Below are 19,249 nucleotides of genomic sequence, written 5' to 3' on the forward strand. Positions count from 1 at the left end.
CTGGCTGAGTGAAGTAACTTCCTCCAAACCAAAACCTTGCTTATAATAGTCTCTTCTCAATCTCAGATTTGTGCCATCATCTTTTTCATACTGTATATTTTCAATTTGTTTCTGTTCTTGGTGCTGTTACATGGTATTCTAAAAAAGATGAACATCATTGCTTTTACAAAACAATTAATTCTGTAATTTGTCACATAAAGAATATATATGATATTAACAGTATGCATATGCATATACKTCAATATTTTGTTAATAACATCAGCTATAGAACATATCAAGTATCTTTCAAAGTCAAGGTACATGCTTTAAAATCCTGACACATCCCCTTTACCTGCCCTGCAGAACAGGCTGTAGCTCGAAACTGTGCCCATTCTTTTCAGTGATACTTCTAGCTTAAATCAATACTGCTGCACTGTAAGCTGTTCCAGAAAACTGTTGAATGGTGCAAAAGCTCAACATGCTTCCAGCCACTTCCTGCCGCAAGCCCCCAGAGCTGATGATAAAGGATGTTTGTAGCAGAGCCATATAGCCTGCTGACTGGTGGTCTTCCTGGAGACCAGGAGAGAGGAGACRAGACTTTTTTAAAAGGGGGCACTAGATAAACATGCCTGGAAATTGTAGATCCTTTGACTGATGGAGCTGCGTTTCCTTGCAACTTTTTCCACTGACTTGAAATGTTCTGTGACACGCTTGCTTCCCTCTATTTTGAAAGGGAAGAAAACCACCRTTTAAAAACAAAATTCTAGCAAAAAAGCGGCAGGAGAGATCAAGGGATGTTATTAATAAAGTGAGGGCCCTTGCCAAGAAAGGCTGAGTTTTCCGGTGGCCTTTTTACCGCCCTTGCTTCTTTTTTGARCTAAACTGTTCTTCTAATGAGACCATCTTACTTTGCATATGTGTTCTTGGGCTCTGAACATCATCCTGTGTGTTTTGTTTTCCAGGAGGCAGTACAGGTACCTCCCCAACAACCTCCAGCACGGGGACACCGTCGCCCTCTGCTTCCTCTCATCTTCTCTCTCCATCCTGCTCTCCTCCAGCCTTTCATTTGGCCCCCAACACTTTCAACGTTGGCTGCCGGGAGAGTCAGCTTTGCAACCTCAACTTGTCCGATTATCCTCCGTGTGCCAGGAGCAACATGGCYGCGTTGCAGAGCTACCCGGGGCTGAGTGACAGCGGGTACAACCGGCTGCAGAGTGGCACCGCCTCTGCCTCTCAGCCATCAGAGACCTTCATGCCTCAGAGGACTCCCTCCTTGATCTCAGGAATGCCTACTCCTTCCTCACTGCCCACCAACAGCAAGATGGAGGCATACAGTGGCCAGCTGGGGTCCTTCCCCAGCTCCCAGTTTCAGTATGTCATGCAAGCAGGCAACCCTGCCTCCACCTCTTCTTCCTCACACATGTTTGGTGGCGGCCACATGCAGCAGAGCTCCTACAACGCCTTCTCCCTTCACAATCCCTACAACCTCTATGGATACAATTTCCCTGCTTCCCCAAGGCTGGCAGCAAGCCCAGAGAAACTGACCACCTCCCAAAGCACTTTACTCTGTTCCTCCCCTTCCAGTGGGGCCTTCGGAGAGAGGCAATACCTTTCGACAGGCATGGATCACGGGATGCACATGATCAGCCCTCCGTCTGGCAATCAGCAAACAGCCAACGCCTGTGACAACAGACAGTACGGTGCTGTTCAGGCCTCCTCCTCACAGATGTCTGTGCACATGGTCTAACAAGTGGCACATCTCCTTGAAATTGAAGGCAGTCGGACCTTCATCGTTTCTGTGGGCAAACCCATCCCCATACCTTTTTGCCTTTAACTTTTTAGTGGAACTAGTATTTTAATGATAAATACGAACACAAGCCGACTAAGTATGCGCCACAAAACCTCATGGAAAGCCTTGACTGACAGCCACCGTAGCTTGTAATCCGCGGCCTCCAGATCTGGCACAGAGCATCTGCTCTTTCTGGACATTGCAGAGAGAAGGGCTTTCAAGAGAAGCTCGAACGAAGCAACTGAATAGATAGTTTATGTATTAACTCTCAGCTAGTGGGAGCTCTTGATTCCAGCATGTGGAGGGAGCTGCATCCCTGTGCTGTCTCCTCTGGGTGTCAAAGAAAGGAAATCTCATCCTGCAAAGCTGCACTGCCCATGAGAGGCCATAACTTTAAAGGCCTTCCCCTTCCTGGACCGCCCATCACTGCTGGAGCGGCTCAGCCTGTCTCTGAAGTTACCCCTTCTCCCACTGTAGACAAAGAATGTTACTGCTGAGCTGGAGCTTTTTCTTTCCAAAGAGCTTTCTGCATTTTGACTATGATTCTGCCTGACTGACCATTTCTTTGCAAGAGTCGAGCTCGCCAGCTCCCAGCCCGCAGGCAGAGATGGGAAAGAGAGAGAGAGAGGGAGGGAGAAAGAGAAAGAGAGAGAGAGAGAGAAGTTTTAACTCACAAGTGAACCTCTGACATGAGCAGGGACTGATCTTCAGAAAGATGCACATGGGGAGAGGGGGCTCAGATCCTCTTGACATTACCCAAAACGATGCACAAAAAAAAAAAAAAAAAAAAAAAAAAAAAAAAAAAAAAAAAAAAAAAAAAGAAAGAAAGAACAAATGACAGTTTTTGTGTGCAACGTATATGTCCCACTCCACTCAATCGGAAGAAACTCTCCAGACTGAGCTGATGGGGAAGAGTGATGAGAAAAGAGAGCTCTGCTCTACAGCAGTACAGCTGGCCTCCCTCACCTTGCATGCAAGAGTTGCCATAGAAAACCATAAGCATTTCAGTAATAGTGAGGTCGAGTATTCTCCAGCCTCCCGCCTGCCACATGGTCTCAGTTTAACCATATAGATCATTGCCTTTTGACATCTTTCTTTTTTGTTTTTTCTTTTTTCTTCTTCAAATCCTTTAAAAATAAGAAAACAATTGTAGCTTGGTGCAAGCTATRCATTTAAGTTGTGTGAAAATGCAAATACCAAGTAACAGAATACAGATATTATTGAGATTTGTTGTGAGGTGTTGTAGATAAGTGTATTTATATGCCTAGTGGGGGATTCAATATTATGAATATAAAAGAGGGCAATAAAAATGGTATGTAAAATATGTATGAAGAAAAAAAGGTGTATAAAGATTTGCCCTATGCACGGAACTCTGTTTCTAAGTGCCAAGCACAGAATGCGCTAAATAAATCTTTGCAATTGTTCCCTTTGTGTCTTCTTCTGTCTGTGAGACTCCTTTGCTGGTTGTCTAGAGATACAAGTTCCAAAAAATCTGCCACCTATGTTTGCACAATACATGAAATGCTTACACAGTGTCACGTTGTGAAGGCCAGGTGTGGAGCTTAAGAGAACACAATTTTTTATGTGCATGTGTGTAGGAGTATTTCCAGGTGGACTACTCAGGAGGAGTGTGTGCAGCTACTGGCATCATAATCTATTTGTTGGGAAGAATCCACTGAAGCCATGATATTTTATATAACTGAAACCCAGAATATAGGTTGCAATCAGATCTCTTAAAATAAAAAAAGCTCTCTTAAGTGATCTGGTCAGCTTCAGAAATGGTAAACTGCAATGTTTTCTTTGACAGGGAGCTGTGTTACAATAAAAATAAAAWTTCAGAGGTCTCAAAAAATATTTTAAAATTTCAATGTTTGGGATCTGTAGGGTGCCTGCCTTCACAGGAAATGTGTCTTACGGACAGCTAGAGTTATTTTGATGGTCAAAGTCTAATAAAAAGCTCTTCAGATCCATATTCATGGTTAATATTTAAAGCACTAGCTAAAAATGACAGTATAATTTGTATTTCTTTTTTAAATGTCATTTTGGGGTATTTGTCCGCTTTTCATTTGCATTTAATTCCTAATAGGTGGTTGAGACATTAATACTAAAAGCAGCTGAGAAGCTGAAACCCTCCCAGATCTGGCTGTAAGACTTATGACTGTAATGTTTACAACTTTCCATGTGCCAATAAACTTTTTTCTGAATCAGAAAAGCACCAGGAAGGTAGAAAGACTTTGAAAGATAAATTCTGCAAGCATTTTTTAATTTTTATTTTTACAGGGGAATATAAATATCCAAATACCATTTCCAGTTTTGTACCTAGTCTGTCTGATTATTTTCTGGCTTTTACTGTGTCTGGCCTTGTATGCTTCAGAAAAGGGTTGGAGAGACTACAAGGGGCAAACATGACAGGATCTGTCCCTTCCCTTCTCTTCTCTTTACTCCAAATATGTAATTCTTGGTTTAATCTTGAAATAGGTAGTTTCGCAGCCTTTCTAAAATTCTTTGAACACTCTTTTAGATATACTTTTGATTCTTCTCTTTGTTGAACTCTATCCTTTGGCAATGATTTCTACGGATTAATAGCATGTTGTGTGAAGCAGTATTACTGTTGCCTATTTGTATTAGATAACAGACGTTTAAGTAGGTCATGATCAAAGCATAAAAGTAATGGATGACACATACATGTGGGTCAAGAAGTTCTCCTCTTCCTGCCTCCCACCTTGAGCATCGAGAGTATCTCAGTTTTTCAGTTCAGTTTTTCCTTGCCCCAAATATTTTCTTCTCTGTCTCCAGTAYGTGTTTGGAGATAAGGTCCCAAAAACAGATACGGTCTTTTGCATGTGGAAAGTCACTCATTTGTAATATTACATCGTATGGCTTCTTCAGCCCTYCTTTATTCACGCCAGCTTCTTTGGGAGCTTGGCAGGAATGCGGGAGGAGTGCTGGTTGATTAGTTTTAACTGTTGCTGTGCATTAATGCCAGGTTTTTACTGAGTTGTCCCCAGCTATATCTAGACTCTTTCTGAACTGATAGAATTAAACAAAAGCTTAGATAGGTCTATGAGCCATGCAGTTTTCTCTCAGGATCTGTTGCTTTATATTTATTGACATCAAATATCATTACAGGTGTATTACTGACTTGCTTTGTTTGGCTCAGTCTTTCAGAAGTTTCTTACAGACTTTGCTAGAGCTGACTTTTACAGTTTGATGTCTCTTATAAATGCTGCTATATTATTACTCAAGTGGCTGAAAAGTTTACTGAATTTACTCCAGGAATGAGCAAACCTCCARTGCTAACATTTTGCCACGATGAAGATATGCAATAAGCAACACTAGTGTGATGCTAGCAGTTCATCACTCCTTTCTCAGTGCCTTCTGATTCACTGCCTTTCAGACTGATAAGTTTGTTGCTGTGCATTTTTCTTGTACACTTGGATAGGGCAGCCCTCTGAATACCAGTCGATAAAACATACCACTCAAAAGCAAAGTTCTGCTCTTTCTTACTTATCCCTTTTAATCTTTTTTGAGTGAGTCTGTATTTCAGTTAATGAGAGAATGCGATCTGATTAAAGCAAAAATCTTTCTCAATATCAAAATTTGTATTTCAAAACTTGATTAAAACAAAGAATGAATTTCACCCCAAATCATCACTGAAAATGGTCACTGAAAAGAGAAAGACAGATGTAGGGCACAACTTTCARTATTAGAGGGCAGAACTGGACTTCCATTTGCCATGCATTTTACAAAAAACTATTGAATCTGTCATCCAAACTTTTCAGCAATATGATCTTTGAAGGTGATGAGCACTCTGTCCCTTATCCAGCCAAACTCTTCAACATGCTGAGATAACGTGACTCTGTCCAATTGACTTTGGTAGGAAACTTACTGACCTTAGTATTTATCAACCATATTTATTGATCATATTTATTTAGCTCTTACATAACTAACCATATGACACRCATACAAAATGAGAGAGTTTATTTATTTATTTGTTAGGCTTGGTATATAGTATTAAGTATAATATAACACACAAGTGTTTGAACAAAAGTTCAAATCAAGATCAAAATATTCGGCATGAAGACTGAAAAAGAACAGGGAAAAATTGAGAGAGGTTGGCCTGTTTCATGACGTAGAGTTGTAAGYTCATAAATATAGACTGTGTGTGAAAGTTACACTGATAGTCTCTGAGGATTAAAAGCAAGTTAACAGTAAAATGGAAAAACAARCTTTCTTTGGTCGTCACAGCACACAGCAAAAGTATAGCAATATTCAGAGGGCAGCATTGAAAATAACAGACYAAAGTATGTTGAAATAATTTCCTTGGTTTTCAGTCAGGTGCACAGCGGAAGTTCTACCGGTGTAACACTCCCTCGAGTAAACCGCCTGCTCAAAGGCTTGTCACCCCCCCTCAGAAACGCTATTTAAGCATTACACTTGAAGTGGACTTAGATATGACAAAGAGATCCCACGTTCAACAGTACCCGTCCTCCCACCCCGACAGAGACTCTAAACCACTTGCCACTTTGAGGAGATGGTCCCAATCATGTGGGAGATGCATCAGGGACAGCCTGGGAGATCCACTTGGGTCTGGCTCACATAACAGGAAACCTGGCTTGTAGTACACAGTGCAGGAACCACCTTTGGAAATGCCTCTTTCCTTGGGTGACTGCTCTAACTGCAGGGCTATAGAGCCCTGCTGGCACAATCACGATCTCATCCAGGAGCTCACAACTGATCAATTGCAAAGCATGTGTGAGGGAGGAAAGGCAGCAGTCATATGGTTCCTCTCCCCTTCCTTCCCTCCCTACTTCACCACCCTTGGCCAGCTTCAAACAGCTTTGACAGAGCGGTCGAAGTCCCAAAGGTACAAGTTCTYTCATGTTTCCTTAGAAGAGATAGGAGAGGAGGACCTAGCCATCATTCATTTTTCCCAGCGCAAGGAAGGCCACTATGTATCATCATCTCTCTTTCAGAGAAGCCACACCAGGGACAGCTGCATGCACTCTTGCCCCCCGCTGCAAAATAAATAAATAAATAAATAATTTGGCACATGACCATTATTAGATGTTAGAGAATCTACCAATACTGCAGGAAAGCTGGGTTCTTTAGCTCGCCTAGCTCATGGGCTCACCTATTTAATCTTGGCCCATGAAGGCTTCTGGCTTCCAGCGTGGCAAAAAGAATGGATACGTATTCCCGAGTTAGATATTGCAAATTTAAAAGGTTAAGCATCATGTAAAGTCTTTGAAGATGGGCCCTCTGTCAACAAGCCTGACCCAAATGCCAGGAAAGGTAGTGGAAATATCTGCAGCAGAAAATCTCTTATCTTGCAACATTGGCTGTTCTAATGTAAAGCTGGCAAATTGTTTCAAAAATGAAGAGGATAGGGGTAAAAGTAATCAGAATAGGTTTGTAAGCAAGTCATGCAAAATATTTTTAGCTTCATTCCTTAATAGATTGACAGGACATAAATATTACAGTGATCACAGGCTGCAGCTCAGCAGTACTAGAACATTGCACTCCAGTATGACATAGTGTTCTTGAAGGGAATGTGAGTACTGTGTGTTAAGGCAAAATTGCWTAGGGTAGAAACATAAATACAAATTGAGGCATACAGTCTGTGACATTATATTAAAATTACAGCAGACAATCTGCTAGTGTAGCTGCTTTATTACRTACTGCTTATGTATTGCATACTTTACTGATATAACTGAGGGTGACAGATAGTCTTTTGGGATAAAAATAAAAAATTAGTTCAGCATTTTTTTTCCTGACACATCAAGCACATTTGACCAGAATATACATCCTACACTGGAATGTCAGACCCTGCCCTGCACTAGGAGGTAAGTTTTGCAGGACATTGCTTATTGGACACTGTTCTAAACAAAACAAAACAAAAAAAAAATCATGAAAGTGCACTAAAAGACCAGGCAGCAAGAGGCTCAAGAATGCCAATTACATGCAAGAGAAGCACTAGAAAGGCCACTATTAGAGCCATGAGAGAACTTTGTGGGCAGGGCATTGGTGTGGCCAAGTGAAAGCTTGCTATAAATAAGCTAGTTCCCATTCAAGGAACATCTGACTCCTTCAGCACTTTTCCTTCTTTARAGAAACAGCCTGCAGAATGAGGTATTTTAGGCAGTTTTGAGTGTCCACTGTTTTGAGTGTACTGATGGTACCATTTCTGAGATCACCAGAAATCGATCCATTGGTCTGTTAAGGAGGGGTTTTTGTAGCCTGCCGCTGGCCCACAGAATTTGGCTCCTACTTTCTCCATAATTTCTACTTAGGAAACTGTAGAATACAGGTAAAATCCTGACACTCTTTTCAAGGTTTGCTTTCCCATGCAAGTAACTGTTGCCTATATCCAAGAAGTGTAACATGATCACAGATGGCAGAGCAGTCTCCAGGGCATACCTCTTTTAATATGAGCTGCTCTCCCCCCCCACCCCCCAAAAAAAAAAAAAAAAAATCCCGTAATTCTAGTCTGCCTGAYTGGAGGACTAGACTGGAAAACAGCAGTTCATATTGCTGTATGCTGTCATGTTGTGACAGCCCAGTGACACTCGTCAGCATCAGCTGATTGAGAGAGGAGCATGAAACCACCACAATAGAGTGGCTTGCACAATAGTCTATCTCTGGAGCATAGAGCCCGTCTTTTTTCTAACTTAATGTGGAACTCGTTGCATGCTGTAGAGGAGAAGGATTAGGAGCCTGTATAACTTTACACTGATTGAAGTTCCTACTGATGCTGTTCTTATTCCACTTATGTTCTAAATTTGTTGCACATTTTGGAAGCTGTGCCATTCAGGTGAATAATGCCCTTCTCTGCTGAGATAGCATGACTTCTACGGGCTCTGTTCAGCCACTCGCAAGAAGGACTACACTCTGCTAGTTCACATCTCTCCTTGAGCACCTAACACTGTGCATGCCTCACAGCATTATTTTCCAGCTGACAGCTGGATGCAGCAGTTTCTGACTAATGCAGACTCAAGGCAGAGCCAGCCTAGCTGGGGCTGTGAGCAGAAAGCATGTGATAACTATCAGCCACTCTCTCATGATGGGTAGAGTGATGCTGGTTCAGCTATCAGCCAAAGAAGAGAGGCTCTCTGGAGGCCTTCTCGGTGAAGGTGCCTTTGTGCAGATAGAGCTCTTCCCTCCAGACCGCACAAATAATGGCCCTCAGGAYATGCTGCAACACTCACTTTCTTCCCAGGACTTTCTTGGTAATATTAGGTGAGCTGAAGGGATGATAAGGAGATGTGACATCTTCCAAAGGCCTTGGGAAGGTTGCTCTCCTATCCTAATTGCTTTATAAAATTTCCTCTGATATGCATTCAGTTAATTGCACATTAATACAGTTGCATTTTAAGCTGCTGTAACAGCCCTAGAAATGAGCAGAAAGGAAATATTGCAGTCAATATGATATATTAAATATGTAACGAAATGTAGCAACTGGAGGCTTGATGTCATTACCTGCTTTCTGCCTCTCCCAGTGAAGCTGGAAGAAGTTGTAACACAAACAACCCAGTTTTAACTTAAGTGCAGCCTGCCAACACCATCCAAATGAGGACCAGTGCTGTAGTCCATGGCTTTTAGTATGTTGCTATGAGAAGACCTGTACACAGAAATATRAAGGTTAGTTAGAAGGAAGTATGAATCCAGATGTGTGTGTGAAAAGTACCAGAGAAACACTAGAGCAAAGGGTCAAAGAATGGCMTGTACTGATAACCAGGGACATGATCAGCAGTAATAAAACTGGTAAACACAAAGGACYGTGATGCTTGCACCAAGATCCCAAAACCCAACAGAAAACATGAGGATGACAAGAAGATTATGGCACGCTGCATGTACCATTACTCTTCCTGTTCCCCCAACTGAAAGACAGGCTTTAACAGTAAGTTAACAAAAWATGAGGAAGAAGACAATCGGCAACAGCTTTGCTTAGGATTTAGGCTGTGTAACTAACCAAGATTCCAAGATAAAAGCTTATGTTTCCATACCTGTGACTCCTAAAAGCTATAAAAGCCCTGTCTAAAAACCAGCTCACTATCACCATTGAAAGAAAGTCAGAAGATGAAGAGAAGGCTGAATAGCAGGTGTCCCTTGAATGCAAGTGATTCTGCCCAGACTGCTTGGACCCGTACATCTTGGAGCTTGTGAGTCTGACGTTTAAGTGAGAAGGGTCAGCTTATTTATAAAAATAAATAAAAACCACCTTTCACTTCTGTACAGTCTTGTGTTTTGTTATATCAGTTCCTATAGAGTGTTATCCATCCACTCATACTCTCAACTCTGAGTTCACAATAGGAAATTGGGAGCTGTTTCAAGTTTTACAGAAGACCAGAGAAAAATAACACAAAAACTTGGTGAATTTAACTGGGCAGGTTTAGCTCAGTTGGTTAGAATGTGGTGCTGCTAATGCCAAGGTCGTGGGTTCAATCACCATATGGGCTATGCTGAGGATTGGACCAGATGACCTCCAGAGGTCACTTCCAACCTTACCATTCTGATTCTATGAATTGGAAAAGCAAAATTGAAAAGAATAAAGCATTCTATAAAAGGACATTAAACAAGATGGAATCAAGATACCTACATAGAAAAGAACAAAAGCTGCACRCATCCAAAATGAGAAAGAACTGGCCATGCACACCTAGCAAAGGGGTCACTTGGGGTCCCTAAAGTTGATCTGTGTATGCCCCAAATTCATTTGTATAATGCATAATACACTAACCTCCTTCTTGRATGGAGAACATGCATTAGTCCAGAGGAACTTGTGATGCTCTAGCTTCTGGATAAAAACTGTATCAATGAAAAGCCAGCTTTTGAAAGGAAACACTTTCATTCCTTAAGCAAAAACATACTGTATTAAACTCTTTGCATCAATACACTGTTTAAAGCTCCTCATTACGTCAGACAACATGAATTTATCAATAAACATTTACAATTAAAAACACATAAGAATTTCCTTCATACACAAACGTAAGTGGTTTTATGCTATGCCTAAATGTTCTTTTTTTTCCCCCTTCATTTATTTCCAGGGTGACACAAACATTGTGAAGTGATAAAGTCAGCTATCATTCAGCTGTTGGTCCCTGTAATAGAGGACTCAGGAAACATTTTCCATCATTGTCTTCACCTGGGAAGGCAACTGTCTTATTCAAAGAATTTCTGGAGTTAACCACCTGTTTTAATAATGATTCATGATTCATCACAATTGTTTTTGTTGAAAAACAAAGACCGTGGCTCCTGTCTCAGGTCCATTCATGCACAAGTCCAATTTAGGGAACTAAAGAATTGTGGACTCTGTGTTTTCCACTACATGTGACAGGGTGGGGAGGTTATGCAATGGCATAGAAGAAATCTAAGGCTGGAAACATCTGTTTAATGTGGCTGTAGTTCAAGCTGTCAAAAAGGGCCTATAAATAGTGCAAAATGGGTGAGGCAGAGAGGGGAAGCAGAGCTTAGCTGTTAAATGGTACTAGTTCTTTGCCTTCTCTTTTCTAGTATCAGGTCATATTCACAGAGTGAGCATATGATGATATCTGATGTGAAGGCATCTTTGTATCACAATGTCTAAGGTCTAAGCTGATCAACTATCTTGTGTTTCCTGTATTGATGTCAATGAACACTGTGCATGAAATCTCTGAYATGAAATCATGAGCAACCTCTGCCTCATTTCTGAAACCCATATGCTGAGTTTAGTGCATACAACGCACTTCAGAGGATTTGGGTTCCACTCATCAATGTTTCCCTCATCTGTACCATGTGGGAACCTGCATTTGCAGAGGCTGAGATGTGGATGTCTGCCATCTAATAAGTGCAGTTCCAGATCTTTCTGGAGAGGAGATATGCCTAGAGAAAAGTTTAGGAAAGCTCAGAACTGATAATAYACAATACAGCCTTCAAGGCTGCAAGAGTTCTGGCTATTAGTATTAGAAGTTCAGAAATGCCATTCAAGAAATGAAAACTTTGACCAGCAACATGGACCTCTGTTTTTGCGAAGTCCCAAGCAGAAGTAGTAGCAACTGTGATTTCAGGAGACTTTCCTAAAAGAAATCCAACAAAGTTTCATCTAGAAGTGAAGCAGTAAAGCAGACTGTTTAATTAGTGAGAGCTGCCTACAAAAAACAGAAAAAAATTTGCTAAAGAATAAAGGCAAATAAGAGGCTTTGTGAAAACCCATGGCAAAATAAACAGAAGCAAAGAGCTTTCCATGAGAAACTAAGAAAAACAAAATGAATCATCAGTGACTTTGAATTCAGTAAATGTCTTAAATGAGTTTTAAAAGACAATATTTTGGAAGAGTATGAAGAGTTTATAAAATTTCCCATTAACAAAACTAGTCAGTGTTGTGGGAGGAGGACCTGGCAATGCTAGTGCATACCAGTCTGTGGGTTGGATAACAAACATGATATTGAAGGAATGAAGAGGTGGGTTTTCAGAAGCATAGATGTTTAGAAAAATGTCATGGAGTACAGGAGATTTGGAAAAAGATAGTCACACTGTTTATTTGAAAAAACAGAAGGTAAGAACCTCTCTGGGCATCGTCACTCAAATTTTCAATTGTATTAATAAGGAAGACCCAATATTAAAATAARAAGTTATCATTCTTAACAGAAATGGAATTGATCTTTGTAAACATCACATATCTATAACCAGCTCACCCTAACATGTCTCTGCTTCTTCAGTTTGTTGTTTATCGTAATCTATTTGTAGTCCCTCAGTCATATCTTAGCTGATGGGATCGTAGCCATATACATATCAATGTGACCTATGTGCAGTTTAGCACCTCTTGATACCAAGTTTCAGTGATGATTTATTTTTATCCATATATAACATCTCCATGAGCAAGAGATACAGCAAGAAAAGGGAAATTCAAGAGGAATATGAGGTAAAGTAGTTTGACAGGCTGAATTTAACTGTGAAGTTTCAGCAGTCTTGAAACACAAGGTGGGCTCTAAAGCTAGAGAATCATAGAATCATAGAATCAGAAAGGTTGGAAGAGACCTCTGGAGATCATCTAGTCCAAAGTCCCTGCTCAACAGGGTCACCTACAGCATGCTAGACAGGGTTGCATCCGGGCRGGCCTTGAATATCTCCAGAGAAGGAGACTCYACAACCTYTCTGGGCAACCTGGTCCAGTGCTCCGTCACTCTCACAGTGAAGAAATTCCCCCTCACGTTCAGGCAGAACTTCCTGTGCTTCAATTTCTGCCCATTGCCTCTTGTCCTGTCACACAGGGCAACTGAAAAGAGTTTGTCCCTGTCCCCTTGACAACCTCCCTTAAGGTACTTGTACACATTGMTAAGATCCCCTCCTAAGCCTTCTCTTCCCCAGGCTAAGCAGGACCAGCTCCTGTAGCCTTTCCTYGTAGGGCAGGTGCTCCAGCCCTCTGATCATCTTTGTAGCCCTATGCTGGACTCTCTCCAGTAGCTCCATGTCTCTCTTGTACTGGGGAGCCCAGAAAGTACTGCAGGAGCAGTCCTGGGTGGGCTATGGATTAGATGCCCAATGTTAATGCTATTTTTCCATTTCTCAGTCCAACAGGTCTACAACAGAAGGAGCAACATACAGCATCCATCAGTTGCTCCTACAAGGAAAGCAGAGAGTTTACAATTTCTCACACTAGTTGARATTCAATTGAGCTTGAATCCAAACCCAAGAAATTCTTTAGGTTCACTGAGCCGTAATATCTATGTTTTTTTTCTCCCTTCAGCTGTTGCCACAATTGTGCCACTGGGGGGTTCTTTAATTCAGTTCCCCACTACTTTTATCCATGTTTCCCAGAATACTAACAGCTGCAATATAATGAGATTATTTATGATTTCTAAATATCATTTCCTAATGTATCTCCCAGGCCAGCAAAGTGGCAGCCCAGCAAATCTCACTGAACCAGAGCTGCCTGTAACAATCCCAAAGTGTCCCGCCATCCATTTCCATTTCCTGACTTACTGGTTTCACACTTCACTTTTCAGATTTTCTTCTGGATTTTTTTTTCCTCAGCATAACAATAACAGAAAAAAAATGTTATTGGCTGCTGTAGCTCAATCACAGAAGARGTGTAGCAGCAGGAGCCTCTATTCTAGGACTATTTCTACAGCATAAAGCATAAAGAATAGAAGTTCGGTCCCAGATGTGGTCCCCAGATGCTGACAGCACCGTAAACAGAGGTGTCCTCTGACCCAGTAGCTGCTGAAAGAGAGTATGCAGTGACATGAATGGATGAGCTCCCACAACCTTCTGGCCTTGTCTCAACAGCTGGCATTTCTTCTATTCTTGCATTTTTCTCACCCACTCCAGACCTTGCCCTTTCAGATAGATATATAATTTAGAGAAAATACATTTCTTATGCCGCAACTGTGGATTGCATCTCCTCCAGAGTGAGAGCAAGTTAACTGTGTTTGAACAAACTGGTTGGACATTTCTCTTTTAAGAAAGACCTTTCAATAGCAACAAAATACAATTTCAGATTTTCCATTAAATAAACTCTATTTTATTTTGAATAATATTGATTAGAATTTTAGATGCTTTATATGACCAGAAAAATACACACAGCCTCATCTTTGCGGTTGGACTTGAAAATTTATCCCTCACTTTACATTGTCAAAGCACTTAGAGATTTGAACTAAGTAATCCTCACACTTCCCTTACTGCTCAAGGCAGTAGAGCTCTATTTTTCAGATTAGGAAGCTGAACAAAAGATTTGTCCGTAGCCATGCATACCCTAGGCCAGTTTCTATTGCATTTAATAGCTACTCACTGCTCCATTTACTGCAAAACTGTGGAAATGATGACAAAGTCCTCACCTCTTCTCATTTAGTACTGCATTAAAAGGAGCATTGCTCCAGTCATACTTTTACCATTTAAGTCAGATGGGAGGAAGAGCCTGGCATGTGATGAGTGACACCATATGTATTTTTCATGTTGCTGTTGCGATATTATCCAGACATGCAGGCTTAGTGGGACCAAGTTCAGTATTTTATTACAGAGCTGTGGCAAGGTCGTGGTGAAAGAGTTTCCAGCTCAGACTGTGAAAGCTATAGGTGGKAAAACCTGTGCACTGCACGATGCTCTAGGGCCACAATGCTGCCTCTGAGCAGGGAAAATCTGGGGGCACAACCACAGCCCCCATACCAGTGCACAGAGCTAAAAGTGCACCCCCAGGGAACACAACGCTGTCTGCAGTGCTCTTCAGTCTGATTTTACTCTCCCTTTGTGTGCAGATAAGCATTTCCATTTGCCAGCAACCTTGTGTAGGTGCACAGAGAAAAAAAGAGATGGTTATCCAAACCGTAAAGTACGGGAGGCTAGGGAAAAAGCATGTTTGAAATGTAAAGGACGTTTGCCTGAAGGTGTGAGAGCTATAGGAAGAGCCAAATTAAAAAAGAACGAACCCTCCTAATATCCAAATTAAACAAGACACAGTGGGGGACAACTCTACCTCCCAGGCATTTCACAAGCCAACACCCCAGCGTTGAGAGGGTTCTGGAAGGAGAATCATGTGTCCTGATGTTATTTAACTTGACCACATACAAATAACTTTAACTCTTTTGTGACTTGGTTGTTTCTGTAAAGTTCAACCTTCCAATTTCTTCACTTTATTTCAGGATGCATTTCTTTTGGTGAGTTTTAAATGCCTTTGAAGACAAATCACTTCTTCCTATTTAGAAAAATAATCAGCAGAGGCAAAGTATAAAGTCATTTCAGTCATAGTATCTTGGAGAGAAATAGATACAGTATTTTGGAAAGAATTTGAAATGAAAACATAAAGCCTGATGGGATTTAAATGTAAAAACCCAAAAATTCAATCTCGCCCCCTCTTTTCCCTCCCCCTATTTATGAGGTCACTCTTTCTCATCTCACAAACCATGGCATCTTGCCGGGATCATAAGGCAGTCACCAGAGAAAGTGTTCTTGCCTCTATGAGTACAAGTAAAGCATGCTGAAACTGGCCAAGAGAAAATAATCAGGTTTTTAGAAGCTACAAAGTGAGAAACTTGCAGAACCATCAAGAAAAAGATGTCCAGAAAACAATCATTCTTGTCTCCACAAAGAATTGATGCATATTGATTCAAGGAAAAAAGATCAGATGCAAATGTGTGAAATATTAACTATACACTTACATTCAGCATTGATGCGTGTAAACAGCTTGTTTGTAAAGGAAGTGTGAGTGTTACATGAGGAAAAGCAGGAGAGAACCCCTGCACATACACCTGCAAAGAGGGAGACCTGATGCAGTTGACATCTTTGTTCTATTCCTACTTCTACAGCAAACTATTTTTTTCACAGCATTACGCATAATGTCTCTGCTTAGACCTTCTGTGCCATTTAGGAGCTGGCCCCCCATTCAGCCCTGSCCCGGTGTGAGCAGAACCTGAGCTTTGGATCCCACATACCTCTCAGCCCCCCTGGAGAGGAAGTCATCACTCTCTTTCTGACACTCAAATGTCCTAGTTTAGTTACAGATAATTCCCTTTTTTATAGTAAATTGTGACCCATCTGGGGGCAAATCAAGAGCAGAAGGGGAACAGGGACTATGAATCTTGTTCTCCCTGTGCAGATTTTCTCTGTAGAAAGCCTGTGTAAGATCAGAGGACCTCCTGGCCACATTGATGGCTGTCTCCACTTCTCAGACAACAATGGCAAAGTGAATGCTCTAATCCTTGTTAAAGTCAAGCTGCAGCACTAACATTTTCAGCATATGCTTCTGAGTTATTTTGCTGGTACATAAATCGAGTGCAGACTTGGGTTGAAGATCCAGTTCAGAAATGGGTCCTCATGACAATTTCCCCAGAGCAGGAAAGCAAGAACTTCCAAGAGAGATTCGTGACCATTAAAGACAAAGATTTGTTTGGTGACTTTTGGCTTTGGATMTGAATTTTCTCCAAGGAAAACTGATGGCATTAAGGGCTTGTTGTTAGCATGACTAGATAGTCTAATTCTCTGAAATAAGAGAAAGTTTTTTTAAATGTATGTTCAGCATCAAGCACATTCCTAATATTCTGTCCATATTAATATGTATATTCATGTGCCAAAGCCTGCAGCCGGACAAAGCCTGAGTGCTCAGCTCAGTACATCTGCTGCCCATCACAAGATTCTGTYACTCATGAGGAGCACAGTTTTACAGATGCCTACAAAGCAGTCTCTCAAAGTCACCACTCCAGTGATTTACCACCATGCTGACTTTATTGCTTATGACAAGGAAAGGCTAAGTTGTACCTGACAAGATTTCCAGTCTACCTGAGTTTTGACCACATCATTCAGTATAATGGTAGGGGATCTTCCTTTCCTTCCTGTTCTGAAAGCCTTCACTATCCATGTTCTCAGCTCTTTATGAGCTAACAAATGTTTGTCTCTGTGCAGTATCATACGGTACCTTGGCTTGACACTCTACCCTAGAGCTCCTAGAGTATATGGGAGGATTTTACCTTGGTTCTGCTGCTGTTGCCAGCATTTCTGAAAGCCAGATCTTCCAGGCAATATTCCTTTCTCATTTTCTGCTGCTATTTTTGTCCTAGATGAGGTAAAGCTTTTCCTTGTAGGAATACTATCCCTTATACTATTCCTTGTAGAAAAAGTATTTTCCTTACACCACTTGCTGGGATGTGAGAATGAGCGCAGAACGTCTGGCTGACACTGACAGATCTCATCCTGCTTCCAGGGAGATGTCCAAATGTTACAAAGACAAAACATATGGACAGCCCCAGCACTCGAAGACATTAACGGGAATTTTTAAGCAACTGTGATTGATGGGGTAGCTCTTACAAGTCCTAGATCAATGAAAAGGCAGCTTGATCTTTTGAACTCAACTCCTTATTTTTTTTGTTCTTTTTTTCAGCAGAGAATCCCATAAAACCATTTCTGTGCAGAAAAAAAGCTGTCTGGGACATTTCACGTGGATTTGTCATGCATTTTCCTTTTTGCCCTCCACCCCTTCCCAATTTCATGTGCTCTTTGGTTTTGTGTCTTTCACTACGACTTGTACAGGCACTTCAAAATCATATTTTTCTACAATTGAGCATGGATTCTGTCTTGAGAGAATTTTCTGAGACTCAGAAAAATTTGATTTAATTAATTTACCCCTCATTATAACCTGAACATGGTTGGGGAAAAAGTGGTAGGAAGTAAGAAAAGCAGAAGCCATCAAGAACGGAAAAAAGGATGAATAAATTTAAGGAGAAAGTGGAGAACCCAAGAAAGGAACAAGAGAGAGGACATACCATCTGATAGTGTTTCACGAATCTTGAATTAACTGATATTGATATTTTTCTTATTATTTGTTGAGCTCCACCTTGAAAGTCAAAAATCAGCATTATCCAAAATGGCTCCATCTTCTGGCATTTTCAGCTAGGCTCTCAACCAAAAAAGCAGTCATTTTCCCCAAGCTTTGAAATAAGCTTATCTTTAGCCAAGATAGCAATGAGCTACTGGATTCATTGCTACTAGAAATGAAAGCCTCCAAGATGCTAGTTAGGCTACTCACAGCCAGCAGAGAACAACCTTGGAAAGGCAGTGGGAAGGAGAAGTATCTTAGAAGGCTGTCAGAGAACTGGGGAGAGTCTGAAGAGCAGGAGGACGAAGGAGAGTAGTGAGGAGAGTTGAACTTATGTCAGGTTACAGCTTGTGTCTTCCTTCTGCGTACTGCAAACGCATCACTAGGGAGCAAGGCTGATACCAAGCAGTCTGAATTACCATGTTAGATTTTGCTTGAATAAAGGAAGCAATTATTGCCTCATGCAAACTCTCTTTAATGTAAAATCTATACAAGAGAGCCCAAGAAAAGGGAATAGGAGGCCAAAGGAAGGAAAGCAATGCAGGGAGTATGAAGGAGCATGGAGAAACTTGAGGCACAGCAAGAACGAGGGTGGAGTGGTCCAGAGAGAAGGTGTGAAAGGCAAGGGGCTGTAGAGGAAAGGAAAGGAGCACAGGAGTAAATAAAAGTGCATGAAAAGCAAGGGAAGAGCCTTGGACAGCAGGGAGGGATGCAGCAAGAGAGAAGGGGAGAAGCAGAGGGACAAAACAGTTACTCTTTCCTCTCCAGGAAAGGGAAGAGCAAGAAATGAGGAAGCCCATGTTTTATGTGGGAATGACAGTTGTTTTTTGCACTTGAAACAACCACATGCAAGTCAGAAGTTGGGAAATTGACTCCTTCAGCATGGAAATGAAGAAATAAGTGAAAGTAATGAAAACGTGTTAATTCTGTGATGCTGAAACTAACATCAGTCAAAGTGGGTTTGGGGAAGGACTAGTAGAGATGGTACTGACTCTTGGAGTAATAGTGCTTGAAATGGACATTTTTTYCCCCTGAGTAGCGGTGGGCCTACAGAAGTCAGTGCATAGCTCAGGATAGTTAAGTTTTAGTAGAGCATTGGGAAAGACTGTACATACAGTGCTTCCAGGAAGGATGAGGATCTATCTCCAGAAATTTCTGTTTGCATGCATTTTCTAAAGTATCTGAAGCTTTAATAGAGTTAC

The 19,249-nt window shown here is 41.3% G+C and overlaps 1 protein-coding gene across 1 annotated transcript in view; it reads left to right on the forward strand.

The window, feature by feature from the left end:
* Positions 1-3,195, forward strand: part of TBX15 (T-box transcription factor 15) — a 105,246-nt gene extending 102,051 nt beyond the window's left edge. Inside the window, exon 8 of the mRNA XM_085324669.1 lies at positions 942-3,195. Coding sequence (XP_085180795.1) covers positions 942-1,726 — 785 coding nt within the window. The 3' untranslated portion in view covers positions 1,727-3,195. The remainder of the gene's footprint in view (positions 1-941) is intronic.
* The last annotated feature ends 16,054 nt before the right edge of the window (positions 3,196-19,249 follow it).

Source organism: Rhea americana, unplaced genomic scaffold (genome assembly GCF_003343005.1).
Source record: "Rhea americana isolate MKP2758 unplaced genomic scaffold, rheAme1 scaffold_92, whole genome shotgun sequence".
NCBI classification, from domain to species: Eukaryota; Metazoa; Chordata; class Aves; order Rheiformes; family Rheidae; genus Rhea; species Rhea americana.